General features: G+C 36.1%; 1 protein-coding gene across 10 annotated transcripts in view; it reads right to left on the bottom strand.

Annotated features, from left to right (window-relative positions):
* Positions 1-376: 376 nt before the first annotated feature.
* WAC (WW domain containing adaptor with coiled-coil) overlaps positions 377-18,660 on the bottom strand; it is an 87,295-nt gene continuing 69,011 nt past the window's right edge. For 6 of the 10 annotated variants that reach the window (XM_045465785.1, XM_045465789.1, XM_045465783.1 and 3 more), the window contains 7 exons: positions 14,285-14,530; positions 12,811-12,933; positions 11,735-11,883; positions 8,622-8,740; positions 6,950-7,136; positions 5,562-5,689; positions 377-3,560 (listed from right to left, as the gene is read on the bottom strand). In XM_045465785.1, the coding sequence (XP_045321741.1) occupies positions 3,491-3,560; positions 5,562-5,689; positions 6,950-7,136; positions 8,622-8,740; positions 11,735-11,883; positions 12,811-12,933; positions 14,285-14,530 (1,022 nt within the window). In that variant the 3' untranslated portion in view covers positions 377-3,490. Of the gene's footprint in view, positions 3,561-5,561; positions 5,690-6,949; positions 7,137-8,621; positions 8,741-11,734; positions 11,884-12,810; positions 12,934-14,284; positions 14,555-18,660 lie in introns of all 10 variants that reach the window. The other 4 variants (XM_045465782.1, XM_045465786.1, XM_045465781.1 and 1 more) reach the window with 1 other exon arrangement.

Below are 18,660 nucleotides of genomic sequence, written 5' to 3'. Positions count from 1 at the left end.
ATGTTAAGGCAAGTATCTACACTGACTGCTGTTTGGAGCTGAAGGGTTCAAGACTGGAGGTTAATGTGGATGAAACTGACCGAAGATTGGGATTCTCAGAGCCAAGGGCCAAGATGAGATCACCTAGGCAGATTGTACTTTCAGGGCACTCTCAAAACTCAGAGGTCAGGAAAAAAGGGTACAGCAAATTAGAAGAGGATCTCAAGACCTCAAAAGATTAAGCTAAATTTCTCATCAAAATAGTGCAATTAAATTATATGGAAACTACTGAATCGTAGTAAAACTTTTGCAGTAATTTGGTATTTTCTTACTCAAATGCAAATTATGCATTCTAAGACTAAGACTTTCAAAAGACTGTTCTGAAATAACTGCACAATATAGTCAAAACATATTTATTACTTTAAGTGTCATTTTGTACACTTCAGTACAAATACAAGAATATAGCCATATATACAGGTATTGAAAAGAAATCCGTATATTCAAAACCCACATCTAAATACAGTAGCTTTAAGTCCTCAACTACAATAGTTCCGGTTTGCAGAATAAATTACTTTGTGCCCCCCCTTTGAAATAATCCCTTAAAGCTAGTTATGTTTAAACAATAGATTGTTGGAAATGGGATAACAATTCACTTTGCAAAGTTTTAAGCACCTCCTTTCCAAGGTTTCAGAAGTGTGAAATGTATATAAAATTGAGAAGATAAAACCATTCGTTTGGGTTATTAAAAGAAGCATCAGGTCTTTAAAAAGAGCTGAAGAATGGAGTTTTCAGTGTGCTTAAAATCTGGAGTCATAGTCCAAGGTTTAAAATGAAAAATTAGTCAAACTAGTTAAACAGAAAACAATGTAAAAGTAGGAAATCTGGTTCTTCAGGGTAAAGACTTCCTAACAGACTCACCTTCACAAAATACGTTTTATTACGACACCAGTTTTTAAGGTTTGAATAGAAGACTGCTAATGTCCTTTTAAAATAAAAACCCTGAGGTTTCCTAGGGACTCTTTGCATTCTTATTTTCAAATTATCTGAGCCAAGGTGCCCATCAAAATGAGATACGTGTTCCAAGCCATGGCAACAGGCCGACTGTATGAAGAATATTCTTGAATATCATGCCTATCTTAAGAAATACTCCCTGGTTATCTCAAGAAGGTTTGTAGCTGGACACAATGTATTAAACGCAATGATTGAGATAATTTACTACAGAATAATAAGTGAATCAAATATTGTAAAAATATTTCCACAAAAATTTTAATTGTTTAAAAATTCACCAGGAAATTCATATTAGGCATCTTCTCCTATATATATATATGTGAGCAATTCATTTAGGGATGTAAACATTTTTTCAAAGCAAATGAATAAGGTGACATAGATCCATAAACTATTAGCAAATAAAATTCCAATTTACCTTAAACCACAAGTCAAGTTGCCATCTGACCAGGAAACATTTGCCTACTACATCACAAACTGCTCACTTCTTTCCAGGAAAGATACAGGACTCCATCAGTTAAGAGTTCTCGCTTAACATTGCCCTTTGGAGTTTCATTTACATGCACTAATCAAGCCCAGCAAATGTTAACAATCTTACAGGTATGAACATTCCATGAGGATAGAATTTGACAGTCGTCTTTTCTTACATTTTTAAGAGGAAGCTCAAGTTACAACAACAACAACAAAAAAATCAGTTTCCAGTAGAAGATTGTGATTCCTCTTAATTACACTGGAACATTTATGTATTTTAGAAAGTATCATCCATACTATCACTTACAGTTTACTTTTTTAAAGTTTACTGAAAGGTTTGAGCATTATCTTCTATACTTTAAATATGCTTGAAGCACAAGAGCAATTTTGGAATTTTCGTATCCCAGAATGCAACAACATGTCTAACATCACAAAATAAGCCCTTGGTGCTGGCAGTTCTGAAAGCACATAAATACATCTGCCTCAATAGGAAAAAAGTCTCTAAATCGGTTAAGATTTTTGAAATTGAAATTAAATTTTCTGCATAAAGAAACCCTTGTGATTTGATAGAATACTGGCAGTGTCATGCTAAGGCCATGTGACCAATATTTTAGAAAAGAAAAAAAAAAAAAAGCCAAGGTAATTTTATAGTAGCAATAGTTTCTTTTTTTATTTTAATATACTTTAGGAAACAATATACAAAGCTGAGCTTTCCCACCATTTCCAGGTAACAGAAGGAAGCTCCAATGACACAAATTTAGCGTTTTGTGATGGCTAAGAACAGCAGTCAGCACCAGACTTGAACAGTTAGCTACAACACAAACATCCTTCAAAATGAAATGTCATAATAGCAAGACAGGTTAAACCAGGGTTTATAACAAATGACAACCACTTGGGAAGTGATTTAATCATTCTTGTTGAATTTCTTAGTTCATTAAATATCTTATACACAATTTCCTGTTAATATGCTTTAAACAAAACCTCCCTTAAGGAATTATTTCAATTAAGTATAAATATTCAACAAGAATAGTTCTGATAAAGAATCCCCAGGTAGTTCAATTTCTAATATGCATTGACCGAAGGAAAAGAAAAATAACAATTTTTGTTTGTTTTAACATGTTTATTACAACAGATACAATTCACATCTGACTAGCTCTGTTTCCTCTTTCCCCTCCCACAACCATGTTCATTGGGCCATTTCTTTCTAGTTGAGCAATCAATGTACTTTCAGCACACATGCCCAGCAGTACTTTTAAGTCCATTCTTACAGGGTGCAAATGGATTTCAATAATTTATACAAACAAGTGGGTTATGCTCAATCACTGCAATTTTAAGCTACTGTACACGGGAATGAAAAGGTTATAGAAAAGTGCCATAGCAACAGTGCCTTAAGAAAGGAGAAAAAGAGGAGCCTTAAAAAAAAATGGATAAAATCAGATCGAGGATTTTAGAGGGAAATGGAACACACTGAGGAAATGAAAAACATTTCTCTGCAAAACAAATGGAGAAGCACTGCTCTTGATCAGGTGCAAGTGTGGAAACAGTTGTTTCATGATATTTTGTACACTGCCCATATGGTTCAAAATCGTATCCTTAGACACAGATCGCCTGGCGCTTGCACTGAATTTTTGAAAATGCAAGATTTCTGAATGATAAATTAACCCCCCAAAATTTTTTTTAAAAAAGCTAATTTTGCAGACAGGTTTACATGTAAAAGGCTAGGTATTTAGCCACCTCAGCATTGATTAGTTTTGGATGTCTAAGCTCTGTTACACATGGCTTCCCATGGCTTCACTCTACAAAACATATTTACAACGTGAAGAATACATCTACAAGAAATCTACATTTCAAGGGTTTTACAAATCAATCTTGTATCTTTCCCCTGAATTGACTCTCACAGACCCCATCCCCTTGTCATTTCCTTTGCCCAGCTTAACGGTCCAAAGTCTACTTAAATGCAGCTCAAAAATGTTAAGATCGGGCAACAGAGATTTACAGTTCCTGTACGCAAAACCATGTGCAATTATTCACATCTTCACACCATGAAGGAATTCTGATTTTTTAGCTTTTCGAGTTCCTTAATTTGTTGTCTCAAAAATAGTATCCTGAAAAATAAAAGAAGGCATTAGAACTCATGTAATTCATATAAATGTTACCAAAAACCAAATTTTTAACTACAGATATTACCTTAAAAAAAGATAAAATGAGTAACTGCAGTTCAGACTAAGTAATTAAATATGGGTTTGTTAACACAAAATGACCAGTGAGTATATGATACGTATTAAAGTATTATGATGACAAAAGTTAGAATGTTCCTAGTTTCCTAAAAATTCCAATTAATTTGAATATAAAGTAACATTTTTTTTTTTTAAGTTTATTTTGAGAGCGAGAGTGTGAGCGTGTGTGCACGAGTGGGGGGTGGGCAGAAAGAAAGAATCCCAAGCAGGCTCTGCACTGTCAGCACAGAGCCTGATGCGGGGCTTGTACTCACGACCTGAGCGGAAACCAAGAGTCGGGTGCTTAACTGACTGAGCCAGCCAGGTGCCCTGATATTAAGACCGACTTATAAAATGTATTTGTTTACTGTATCATCAGAGACCCACACACAAAAGGCAGCGGAGATTAAATAGGAGATAAACCTAGACTGCATGACTTCTGGGCCACAATCCAGTAAGCCTAGAATTAACTAGGTGCAGAAGGCTAATCGTTTTGAAGAACAATTCCCAACATAAATACAGACCCATAAAAACGGAGCCATGTCACAGTCCAAGTGACACATATATTTAAAATAAATGTTAGTAAAACACCAACTCCACAGGCAACTAGATTCCAGGAGCTTCGTGAAACTGTTCCCCTTCTGGCCCTCTCTTCTGTGAAGTGGGCCATTTACCGCCTGTAGCAGTGGATTAGGCACGATCGTAAGAGGGACGGGCTGGTATTTACCCGTGTACACTTGTGTCAACAGTTGAGGCTGCAAGTTCCTACAAGTCAAACCGTCTATCTTACCAAGCCAAAATGAAGTCAAGCTTTGTGTCTATTAGAAGTACTTTCAGAGCAATCCTAGAGTACACAACTCTCAAGTGATACTCAAAATGTACCTCCAGATGCTTTAGTGACTGCAAGATACGTTACTTTTCCAAGCTGAGGATAAACTCCAACTTAGTGTTTACTAAATATCTGTGGTTTCATGTTAAGAGTAACTCTACCTATAAACCAGTGACTTACACAGACAGGATGTGAAGCCATTAAAAGTTTGTCCTTCATTCTGTAATCGGCATTTAAAAAATATCTATACTATTTATTGGGATGTAGGTATCCTTACTGGAGTATGATACTAGATTAAGAAATAGGAGACAGGAAGAGTTTAAGTGAAAACAATTCACAAAATAGATATACTTGTTGGGACAACCATAGTCTTACTGTAATTCCCAAGGGATCCACAGATGATCCAAACACCATGTAAATAACGATTTGAAATTTCAGCTGAAACAAGCATCCTCAGAATCCCATGCTCAATTAAAGAAGAGACCCTTTGTAATCAGCTGCTGCCAACATTTCACTTTTAAAAAACAGTTTTATTTTTTAAAAATTCCTGTATACTTAACATGCAGTGTTGCCAACATTTCACTTCTTTTTTCTTTTTTGAGAAAGAGAAAAAGCGTGCAAGCACAAGTCAGGGAGGGACAGAAAGAGGAGAGGGAGAATCTTAAGCGAGGTCCATGTTCAATGGGGAGCCCCATTGTGAAGCTTCATCTCACAACCATGGGGATCATGACCTGAGATGAAATCAAGAGTCGAACGCTTAGCCAACTGAGCCACCCAGGCACACAAACATTTTATTTTTTTAAAACTTACTGTACCTTACAGAGTTCTAACATAAGGGGAAAAGAAGTCTATCACAGCATTTACCATGGGTTAGAGAATTAAAATCTAGATGCCATTACCATTCACCAGGAATACTATTAAACTATAAAAATGCAGTTACAGTAGTATGGAACATGATATAGCAGAAGGAACTTTAAATATCAGAAGTGAGATGTGGTTTATATTCTTCACATGAAGATATACAACGCTCACACAAAAATGGATTTCAGTGAAAAACTTACCTTTGCTCTCGCAAAGTTGCTTGAATTTCACATACTCGGACTAAAGATCTTAAATTTTTTAATTCAGTACAAATTTCTGACATGTGAACACTTCCCATATTATGGGCTTCTTCTCTCAATCTTGATGCCTATAGTTAAAGAAATACAAATCGTGGAAAATATGTCACAATCACATACCAAAAAAACATCAAACTGCTGAGTAGAACTTTAAACCAAGATTACAAAATAATCCTTTTATTTTTTTAAAAGTTTATTTTACTTATTGAGAGAGAAAGGGTGCGTGTGCAAGCAGGGCACGGGCAGAGAGAATCCCAAGCAGGCTCTCCATGTCGTGCTGCCACAGGCCTCGATCTCACAAAACCAGGAGATCATGACCTGAGCCAAAATCAAGAGTGCAATGCTTAACTGACTGAGCTACCCAGCCGCCCCTAATTCTTTTCCTTTAAATCCACACCTCTCTCTCTGCCCCTCCCCCACTTGTGCTCTCTCTCTTGAAAATAAACATTTAAAAAATAATAATAAAAATAAAATTGAATTGAATTAAATTAAATTAAAAAAAGAAAACCCATCGCTAATGGTGGAAAGTACTTTTCAAAGATTCCCTTCAACTGCTTGAGAAAACAGTATTTCCAATTTCAGTAATGCACAGCACTAGGATAGATCTCATGATGTGTGGTTAATAAAAGATGCTGAGTCAGCTAGAGTAAAGTTCAGGTGTAACACTGATAAAAGGGCCTCACTGTTTTCTTCTGTCATAAGACACACAACATTATCTCTGTGAACTGAGAGAAAATTTCAGACAGTCAGTAATCTGCTCAAAGGGAGAAGCCAGTGGCAGTTAACTGCACTGTCCAAAGGTCCCTCACTACAAAGCAAAACTGTTGCCTCACTTCTAGTTGCTAGTCTAGTGGAGAGGACGACGTAAGACTAACTATACGAACGGGTTCTAAATATCAGAGTGGCCAGCTGAGTGGAAAAAACACTATGGCTTTGATGTGAGCTCCATCATGATTTAACTGGGTGACCTTGATATAGAATTTATTTGGTCGTAAGGGACTCATTGGTAAAATGGGAAAACTCATTACCTGCAATGGTTAACAGTTTTGAGAAGTGGAGAAAAATAAAGGACTCAGCACAGGTGCTAACTGCTGAGTATTTGATAACGGTAGCTGTAACAGTAATTATTTTAATAGGATAAAAAGTCACCTCATAAATACCCTATAGTTATTTATCAAATATTTTATAAAATGACTACAATCTAATTAGAAATTAGTTATTTTAAAATGTAGCTTACATTCAGTGATTTGGATTAGATTTTCTAAAAGTAGAAGTTGTATTTTCGTCACTCACCCAAAGGTAAAACATCTTCTGTGAATCATGTAACATACCTGCTTCTCTGCATGATCTGCAGGCCATCCTTGAACATGTTTTATGAGATTTTCATTGAAGTGTGCTGCTAGCGTAGGTGTTAATGAACATGTAGGTCGAGCAGATGAATTCTGTGGTACAACTGTTGCATTTGATGCATTACTACTAGAAGTATGATTTGGACCAGGTGATGGACTTCTCTGGCTACTGGAAGAGAAAACAAAGTTGAATGTGTAGTATGTTTAAAAAAGTAGGTATCCTAGAAAGTGTCAATACCTTCTATTAATTTAAAGATATCCAAATTCCTAAGAAAAATGTGTTATTTGAACATCAAATAAATAGAATTTAAAATCCAAACTGTATTTATATCGTGTATTCTTCTCCACACTTTAGGGGGGAAAAAGAGCCCTTTTAACACTAATGTCAGTTAAACTACCACTGCTCTCTAAATTTGACAACAGAAACTGTTGATTTCGTATACCAGAGACACTAATAAGAATGTTAGAAACGGTCCAGTTTTAACCGTTGTAGATAGAAGGAACAACTGAATATTCTATTTTACATACATGTAGATATGGAGGGGAAAAAAATCTATTGCCTTTGCTTAACATCAGAACGAAATACTGAATCAGAGGGTAGATAATGTGAAGCAAAATACAGGCATTTTATTGGAGAGCAATGAAGGAGTTTAGTGGCAAAATAAGACCAAAAAAGTAACACTCTGAGATTGATTATCTTCTTTTAAAACTGTATGGTTTGGGCTAGGGTTTGGGGATATGGTGGTGAGAACCAAAAATTTAATCACCCAAGTTGATTTCCTACCTGCTTCACCAGACTTGGCTCTGAATGAATTTCAGTTATTTCCAAAAACTAAATCTCCCAAAGGATGAAGAGTTTTCATCACTGAGGATATTTAAAATAATACTGCCGCCTCTAAAGACAATTTAAAAGAAGAGTTTCCCAAAAATGTTCTGAGCAATGGCAACATTGCTGGAGTAAGAAGACAGCTTCCCAAGGTGATTATTTTGAAGGGAACAACTCTCATTTGGATGTATAAGTTCTGAAATGCTTGTTTAGAAAACAACAATAAAAACAACAGTTGAATTATTTTGCCACCTCATAGCAAGAAATAAAAATAGGAAAATCAATCAAATGAAAATCATTTAAAGTTGTATTTGTTAATTAACAAAGAAAATGACAACACAACACAGCCCTATCTGACAAGCAATCCACATAGGGGTCAGAGTTAAAGCTATCAGGAAAACCTGACACAGACCAGTTGGGAAATAAATACTGGCCCAAGTCTTAGACGTAACATTTTTGGCTTCGTCAATACACTCAAAATCTAAAACTGCTATGAGGTTAAAAATGATGTCATTTCCAACAAGTAAAGTATTATACACTCATGTGCGCTCTTTATACAAGTATCACATATTGTTAATCCCATCATATTCCACTAAGTAAAATTCTAAAGAAAGGAATCACTTTCTTCAAGAATAACCCAGCTTCACTACTAGAGATAAATCACCTAGTTGTAATAAGATTTCCCTTTATAAATCTTATAATGCACAAAACAAAGGCTATCCATGGATTCTTCCAAGATCAAGTTCTATTACACACATATATTTATAATATTCAAACAATGCAGCATGCAATATTAAGGAAAAAATGTTTCAACACCTATCAACTTACTTTGAGCGCTGAAGACTTCGAGGAGAGACAGGTTCATGACCTTGCTGCTTGTCAGCAGTTACAGGCTGCTGTGTGGCCGATTGTGAAACCGGTCCTTGCTTAACTACTGGAGTACTAACCTGAAATGTCAAAATCTGGTGAGATATCCTTCTCTCACATAAGACAACTACCATGGAAACTAAATAAAAGCAAAAGTACTATCAATGAAAAGTACCTGTTATTTCTATTCTTTAGTAATTTGTTTAAGATAACACAAATTGTCCTAATTCTGTTTCATAATAAAATTAGTATTAGCGATACAGACATATTTAATAGTATAAATCATGGTAATTTAAGGCCCCCAAATCCACACACCCCTCCAAATCTGGTTGAAAAATCTTGAACTGTGAAAAATCTAGAGATTTAAAGAAGTGAAATCAAGTAAGTTCCCCAAGTTCATGTAGTTAGAAGACAGTCAAGTTTTGAGACTAGGATCTAATTTCTTCATAAAACGGCCCAAGGCCGTTAAGACTACTTTCTGGGTGCCTGGGGGTTCATTTGATTTAGTGTCCAACTTCGGCTCAGGTCATGATCTTGCGGTTCGTCCGTTTGAGTCCCGCATCGGGCTCTGTGCTGACAGCTCGGAGCCTGGAGCCTCCTTTGGATTCTGTCTGCCCCGCTCTCTCTCTCTGCTCCTTCCCCCTCCTCTCTCTCAAAAATAAATAAACATTTAAAAAAATTATTTAAAAAAAGACTACTTTCTTAGCACAACAGTCTAAGAAACTAGTTCTCCTAATGTTGTGCCTACTGTTGTGCAAAGTTTTCTTTCCAATATGCTAAAATAGCTTTTCTGATTTACTGTTACTTATAGATCAAGAAAAATTAATGTTAACACATCACATAAATACAGCTGGCTCAAATTTCAACGACATGTGCAGAGAATGTATAGATTGGCCTATATATTGGTATAGGTATGGCCCATGGAAAATTCAACTGGAGTGGTCTTCAAAGAGATGTTACCCTGTAGAGGTGGAACAAGAAGAGGTCCGTAATTGTCAGTGGCGATATATATACTAGGCAGGTTCAGATGCCACTGAGAGGGAAAACAAGTAGTTTTAAACATAAGCCCCAAATTAAGGCGCAAAGGTTGCAACAACAGCCATTTGTGATTAAGTCACATCCTCCGATAGCAGTTATTTTTTTCTTTTCTTTTTTTGATTAATTTTCTCCAAAACAAATCTGTGGATAGCCTGGTAAACTTCTGAATGTAAAAGAACATGTCCTTTTATAAAGACCATTTTTAGAAGATCTATAGAATACCAAATGTCCACTTAAAAAAAAAAAAAAAAACTTGAAGAAGTTTTTTTTTTTAATTTTGTTTTAATGTTTATTTTTTTTTAATTTTTTTTTTTTTTAAAATTTTTTTTTTCAACGTTTATTTATTTTTGGGACAGAGAGAGACAGAGCATGAACGGGGTTGGGGCAGAGAGAGAGGGAGACACAGAATCGGAAACAGGCTCCAGGCTCTGAGCCATCAGCCCAGAGCCTGACGCGGGGCTCGAACTCACGGACCGCGAGATCGTGACCTGGCTGAAGTCGGACGCTTAACCGACTGCGCCACCCAGGCGCCCCTTAATGTTTATTTTTGAGAGAGAGAGAGAGAGAGAGAGCGCGCGTGCGCGGGGGGGGGGGGGGGGGGGGGGGGGGGGGGGTCAGAGAGAAAGGGACACACAGAATCTGAACTCACGAACTGGGAGATCATGACCCGAGCTGAAGTCGACCGCTTAACCAACTGAGCCACCCAGGCACCCCGAAAAAGTTTTTGAATGCAAAAAATTGATAGCCATATGCTTAAGGGATTTGAAATGCTAATTTTATAACTGACTATAAAACTAACACTACCACTTACTTCCCTTTCAGTCATCATTTATTATACTCTTAAGACACCACCCTGAAGTTAAGTTTTAAGCTCTAAGGATAAGGCCTAAGAATAAGGTCTCTTTAGCTGAAACTCACAATTCTCCCATCAAAATACAGGCAAACAATAAGAAACTGCACAATAAACTAACAAGTTTAAGTCAGAGTTTTAAAAACTCAATCCAGATTGACCTTAAAACATGCATAAAGGACTGAAAAAGGAAGGGATAAGCCAACAGGAAGACCTAAGCTGGCCTACCATCAATTTCAAGTTATGGATCAAGGCACTTTTATTTTTAGGCTTCTGCTTATGATTTTATTTCAGTAAAAAATTCCTTGGCATCAAGGACTGAAACAGCCCACTTTTTACAACAACTAAAAAGAATTTCCTAAATTTACCATTAAGAAAAAACAAATGCAATTCGTACATACCAACTTCCAAATCTCTTAATGTGTTGCTGGTAGTAGGACTACAAAGCCAAGAAGGAGCATGGGCTGGGATTTACTTATGAATCTGTAGGCAAGACTCAAATGATGTAGTACAAAATTGGGGTGCAGCACTGTTGTTGTTAAATATATTCCAAAAGGAACAGACCAGCAACTTTCTAACTGTGCCCTGAGGAGCCATCTAGAGAAGATTTCTCCTGGACAAACACAGGCAGTATAGCTTAGTAAAATGGGTTCTGTGTTCAGAAAGACCTAGGTCTCAAATTCTGAGTCCATCACAAAAAACTAGATTTAACTGAAGGCTTAGTTTTCTTATCTATTAAATGAAGCAAACAGTCGTTGATTCTCATGTGACGTTAAATATATACGTATGTTAAAGGCAACAGCACAGAAACAGACTCATCTCTGAAATAAAAGTATGGGGTAGGAGGAGCCACTGGAAAATGTTCTCTCCTACCTTTTAGAGTTAAACAATTCTACAAACATTAAGACAATTAGCATATCCTTCTTTATCCCACTCTCCAGGTCAAAAATCCCAAAGCGAGTAAGAGAACAGAATCAGTGTGTAAAGAGGAAGCACAGATGAAATTCCCTAATCTAGCCCTCAGTTTACCAAGTCTAACCTGCATCTATTCTCACCCCTCATTCATTCCACCACTGCCTACATTCTCAAAGAGAGCTTTTTCGACCCTACAGATTCTAAAACATTAAGTTGGTTTTTTCCAAAAGTGAGTGGTTTCTTTTCCAAATTTCCCTCAAAAGTGACATACCTTTGGCTGTGATGAAACAGGAGGAGTACTAATCAAAGGTTTGATAGGGACTGTGTTAGTTTGAGGTGTGCTTATTCTTGGAGACACATACGATCTTGGGGATGATGCATCAGAAGTTAAAGACATTGGAGACTGATTAGATGGCTGGGCTGCAAAAAAGTGAAGCAATTAATTTCAAAGAAACCAAAACCTCTGTAATGTATGTGAAGAGGTCTTTCCATCTCTTCACAGGCCCCCTGCCCCCCAAAGAGAACACTTAACACTTATCGGAGAAAGTCAAGAACCTGAAGTACTCACTGGGGCCACATGGACTACATTAGCTGTGGATTAGACAGGCACACCTAATGTGTGCCTCCCCTAACCCCTTTCTTAGGCTGGAGCAAGAAGGTAAGCCTGAACCTGTTCTTACATGGGAAGGCACCCTCACCATCCTGATTTCCTCTTTCCTATTCTACACGTAAGCCTGGTTATCCCCTGTATCTCCTGCTTCATGAGGCTAACCAGAGGAATAGAAGTCTTTGCACTATTACATTTCAATTTCAGAACAAGTATTCCTGCTCAGTTTATCAATTTTTTGAACTGGGGCCGGGGGACAAGTCAAAGTGACCCTTTCACTTCTCTTTTTTCCTATGTATGTCCCTCTCCATTGAATACCTCCACAGAGAAGAGAAATGGCTGATTCAAGACAAGACTTGAGCATTTCTGTATCCTCTGGTCAAAAACCATCTACCATCAAAGCTGAAACCAAACGTCAACTCTTAAAATACATTCAAGGTCTCACAAAGATTGAGGGCATCAGTTTACATTTAGCTTTGGAGTAAAATATTTCACTGGCAACTTAAATTCTGAATTAAATATATATTACAGGTTTAATGGCAATACTGCAAAACAAATGTCAAAGCTTGCCTCATCTCAAAAAAGAATCAGTAAGTAAAAATACTGTATATACTGGTGTTAAAAAAAAACCCAAATCATTATTATAGCTAACTTCTTCAAAGACTAAAGAAAAATTTGCTATGAAACCCTCCTCCAAGTTAATATGCAATTCTCGTGATACCTAAGAATATGAATAATACCTTGTGTAGAGAGCTGAGCAGCTTGAGAAATCAAAGAAGTTATGTTGAAAGCAGATGGTCCAGCAGTAAGAAACTTATGAATTATAGACTGCAATGAGGCTTGTGTCACAGCTGCTGTAAGAACTAAAAACATATTATACCTTAAATTAAAATAAAAACACAGAAGCATTTATGGCATTAGTAGTAACTTGAAAACTCAAAAGAACCCACAGAAAACTACAGTGTTTCAAACTTAGAACTCTAGAAGATAGGAGTAATAAAATGGATCTAGAAATGTGAAATGACAAGACAGAGGAAAAGAAACTTACTCAGTTTATAGCAAAGGAAAACAGTAGTTTCCTTCACACTAAAATTAAGGTGTTCAATTAAAGAAACTCCTCCAAGACTTGATAAAAACAGTAAAGCATGTTCCCGGGAATTTGATTATATAACCAGAAACCTATTCATCCACTGTTAAAGTGCTCAGTATGTTACTTGGAATTAACTGGATAAATAAATGGTAGCTATTTCATGCAAATGCTTTATTAGACAAGCTGACCATTCAAATCCTGCACTGATACGCCCTCCAACAATCTTTTAAAGGCAGACATTAAAAAGCTAGGTAATTTAGGAATACCATGTATTTTCGACATACAAGATTTTTTATTGTTGGCATTTTTTTTACGCTATCATTTCTTCAAAGTGTTGAAAAGCCCCACAATCCCTAATAACACAGTTACCTATCACACAATAAAATCAAAATACAGAAAAGTACAATAAAGACAGAAGATTATTGACCAACTAGCCTGAAATAGCTACATGTTTAAGATAAAGGAAGAAATTAACCACTTAACACTACTATTAAATATATTCTGGGACAACAATGGACACAAGTCAAAATTGACTATTCTAAACAGAAAATTTTGCAATGCCTTTAGGACTGTTTGAATGGTTTGTGAATTAAAACTACATCCATTTTTATTCAGACTTCTTTGAGGTGACTACCTAAATACTTTAAGTAGCATGCTGACAAGCAAAGTTGGAATACTGCAATTAACTAGAAAAACAAGAAAAATGTTATTTCTCACCTCAAATTTTTTTCAAATATTATAAGGAACTACCTGAATTCCTACTTTTATTAATTAGCTTAATATCCCAAAGAATGTACTCCTATACAAGAGGTTTTTTTGAAATTCAAGATTTTTTTTTGAAATTCTAGAATTCAAGTATTTTCATATCAGCTTTTGGAAATGCTGTTTTTACTTAAAAAAAAAAAAAAAAAAAAAAAAACCTCACCATACACATTACACAAACACAGAACAGCTCATCTCCACTACCTACCAGGTACACAGCAAGTCTTAAATAATATACAGAAAAAATCCAAATATTGCTAATGCAATTAAATCCTAGCAAATGAAGTTCAAATGTGAATTTCAAAATGAAACAAAGACCAATGCAAATGAATTTTTAAAAAGTTTTGACTATGAAAATTTACCTTCATTTATTTTGGATATGTCCACATTAGAATTATTAAGTTGCAGTGTGGCTTGCAAAGCAGGAAGCAACTGTCTAAGAAGGTTTGGGTCCTGGAGTAATGGAGGTATTGGGGACTGTGGAACAGGAGAAACCGGGATTGCTGAAGCTGATGTTGGAGGTGCAGACGTGGGATTCAGTCCAGAGGCAGAAGATGTGGAAGGAGTTGTGCAAGAATGTGATACAGATTTGTCTCCTGGCGTAGACTCTGGGTAAAAAGGAGATAACAAGGCTGAAAAAAGTTACCTGAATAGAGAAAACTGGAACCCACAGCAAAAAAACAACTTTCCTGCGTCAAACACCTAACTCAAGTAACCAACCTCATTTAATCTTTCCAAGGTAGCACAGAGGGGGCTCAGTAAATATCTGACTGATTAGAATAATGAGGGAGGGCATTTTTATATCCCAACTTCATAGGTGAGAAAACTAAAAAAGAGAGATTATGGAACTTGCTTGAAATCACAACACCTGGTATAAAGCAGTGATTCAACCACATTCATGTCTGATTCTGAAAGTACCATGCTCTGTTTACTGGTAATGCTGTTTCAAAGAGTTATGAATTAACTACACTGTTAAATAAGCTTCCATTAGGATAAACGGGCAATGTAATTCTCCTGAACTTAATTTAAGATGAAAATGTTTATGACCACAGTAACAACCCTCCTAATAAACACAATGGCCTGAATACAAATCAAGACTGGCACCATGATGAGCACCTCCAGAATAGGGGAAGGACAGATGAATGAGGAGACTCCCTACTTTGAACTTTTATACTTAACAATTGAGTTTTACGATTACATACTTTTATAATATATAAGGCAACTAGCTATTTCTATTTGTAGCATTTAAACTGTGGGCAATAAAAAGGATCCCAGTACACTATATTCAGTATTTAAAAAAAATATAAAACATTCATGGAAAATTATCATCATTTGAAAGCAGTCCATGCAAATTATGTATATAGATTCAACGTAATTGCAGTCAAAACCCCAATAGCATTTTTAGCAGCATTTGACAAGCTGATTCTATTAACTTACTTAAAAAAGACAAGGGCTGGTACAGCCACAAAATTCGTGAAGAAAAAGAACACAGCTAGTGAGATGTGTCTTGCCAGTATAAAAACTTACATTTAAAACAAAACCGATTTAAGGAAGATCAAGCTTCTGTATACATATTTAAGTCTTTAGAACTAGTAAAGGAAAATAGGAAAGTATCTTTGAGATCTAGATACAGAAAATTACAAAAAACAAACCAATTACATTCAAAGTATTGATAACCGAAGTACTTTACCTAGAAATCAAGAAAGAAACCACATGATAGAGAAATGAACAGAAGACCTGAAATAAAAAGACATTTCACAGAAGGAACTTGAATGGCTTTAGAAAACACGGGGTAATCAACTTCACTGATATTCAGGAAAATGCACATCAACAGGATATCCTTTTATGCTTACCAGATTGACAAAAATTTGAAAATCTGACAATATCAAATGTTGAAAAGGAGTAACAGGAACATTTCTGATGGACACTAAATTGATGTACCCACACTGCAGAATAATTGGGAATTATCTAGGAAATGTGGAGATGCACACACTTGATGACTCAGTAATTCCCTTTAGGTAGAATACCCTTAAGAGAAACTGATGTATGTAAATGGGAGAAATATTCAACAATATTTATAATAGTACTATGCTTGTTTTCATTTTAGCACAAAACTAGAAACAAACTAAATGTCTACCAACAGAAAGATGAACATAAACTATTTTCATATCATGGAATTTTACTAATAAAGTAACTTTAATGGACGAAAAAATGAGTTAGAGGACATCTGGGTAAAAAACATTAAGACTCAACTATTCAAGATACTCATACACGCTCTTACAATACTGGCCTAAAGACTAAATATGAAGATTTGCTTAAGTATCTTTAGTTTCCCATACACACCCATTTCCTGAAGATGATTTTCAAGCTCATATATACATTGTACAACCCAAATTAAGACTATTACAAGGCATAAAAGTTTCAGGAATATTACACTGCTACCTAGTAACTGTAAATCCTCATTTCCAATTCTTAGAACTAAACATTCTTTAATCTTCATGTCCCCAAAGAAGCTGGGAATTACTAGCAAACTTACTGAAAAGGGAATCCTCTATCAGCCTTTTTACACCACCACTGTAATAGTAAAACACAACCAGGGGCAATAGCTCTCTCAAGTATGGACCTCATAGCTGCTATAAATACATTTCAAGGCTATGCTGATCAACTACGACCAATTCATAAAGTATAAGACATTTTAATTTTTGTAAGGCACACATTCTAAAGGAGGGTTATTAAGCCTAGCAGACCGCTTATCATGTCTAACCCTGCTGTTCTGGATTCACAAATATACAGAAACTTGAATGAAGTAAGGTTTTCTCTGTGAAAACATGCTGTCAGTTATTACATTTTCTGGGGTAAAGACTATAGTAACAGTTTTCTCCAGATCATATTCCACAAGGGTCAGCTTAGTCAACATATTGCTGAGGGGCAAAATTTTTTTTTTTTCGGTTTGAGAGAGAGGGCCCATGAACAAGCACATGTGAGAGCGTGGGAGGCACAGAGAGGGGAGAGAGAATCCCAAGCAGACTCCAGGTCATTAGAGAGCCCAACAAGGAGCAGGATCTCACAACCCTGAGATCATGACCTGAGCTGAAATCTAGAGTAGGATCTTAAACCAACTAAGCCACCCAGGTACACCCCCCTTAGGGCCATTCCTGGTTAATATTTAAAGAATGTTTTTAATGTTTATTTGTTTTTGAGAAAGAGAGAGAGAGACACAAGGAGAAGCAGACACAGAATCCGAAGCAGGCTCCAGGCTCTGAGCTGTCAGCACAGAGCCTAAGGCGGGGCTCGAACTCGTGAACAGTGATATTATGACTAAAGAAGGTAAAAACGGTCTCCAACTGTATTTTGATGCTGTTAAATCTACCCAGACTTTAAAAAATCAACACAATTTAAAAACTTTTCAGTGTTACCCTTTAATCCAAGAAAAGGAAACACTCCCAAGATAGAAAACTAATACACATCACTATAAAGAAATAAAGTAACAAAACCTAAATATCCTTACCTCCTAGTTTTAATGTTTATTTACCATAAGAATAAATTTCTTTTGAAGTTTTGTGGAAGATTACTGATGAGCAGTATAAAACTAGCTGGTACTACTAAATACCTATGAGACCCTTAAACAAGTAACATCTCGATCGAAAGGCCAGGATTTTTCTATTAAAAGGTTTGATTTTGAATATTAGTTTTCAACAAAATGCTGATCAGAATCGTCTATAAAGCTGAAACAAAATTAAAACAAAACTAAACAAAAACAAAAACCTAGATACTTGGACTCCACTCCTACTGAGCCTGGGGAGGCCCGAGCATATGTTGAACTTGTGAGAATTCTATGGGTGATTCTGACATCCTTGCTGATTTTGAAAAAATAGATTAGAGAACTTCTGAGGTTCCTTTTAACTTTAAAAACCAAAGGAAACAAAAGCAAAACAAAATAAAAAAAGCATACCACAAACATATAGGAGTGAATAGAGTTAAGGATAAGATGCAAGACAGGGAAACTAAATCTTTTTTTTCAAGGCAGGTCTTCAGTATACGATTGTTTTTTTTAATTGAAGTATAATTGACATACAATACTGTATTAGTTTCAGGTGTTCAACAATCTTTATCCATATATATTGTGAAATGATCACCAATTACGAAATTACTTTTCTTGTGATGAGAACTTTCAAGATTGATTGTCTTGGCAACTTTCAAATATGCACAACTTTCCAATATTAACTGTATTAATAACTATAGTTGCCATGCTACACATTATTGTCCCCATGCTTCCCATTTTATAACTGCAAGTTTATACCTTTTGACTTCCTTTACTCATTTCCCCCCTGGCAACCACCAATCTGGTCTCTGTATCTATAAGCTTGGTTTTATATTTTTAGATTCCTCATATAAATATTTCCATGCTATTTTAAATAACAGCTCCACCCTAAGACACATACCCATACAAACGCCCTTCCAAAGCATGTTACGTTATACATTTAAAATATTAGTTGCCTCAATCTACATGTATAACTGAAAATAATGGAGCTTATTAATATAAATACGCTACCCCAAAAGGCAGTCTTAGTTTTATCATTAAAATATCACAAAAGGTGGGGCGCCTGGGTGGCTCAGTCGGTTGAGCGTCCGACTTCAGCTCAGGTCATGATCTTGTGGTTCGTGAGTTTGGGCCCCACGTCGGGCTCTGTGCTAACAGCTCAGAGCCTGGAGCCTGCTTCTGACTCTGTGTCTCCCT

This window comes from Leopardus geoffroyi, chromosome B4, assembly GCF_018350155.1.
Source record: "Leopardus geoffroyi isolate Oge1 chromosome B4, O.geoffroyi_Oge1_pat1.0, whole genome shotgun sequence".
Taxonomy (NCBI): domain Eukaryota; kingdom Metazoa; phylum Chordata; class Mammalia; order Carnivora; family Felidae; genus Leopardus; species Leopardus geoffroyi.
The sequence above is the reverse complement of the archived record's forward strand: the minus strand, read 5'-3'. Positions and strand labels throughout refer to the sequence as shown.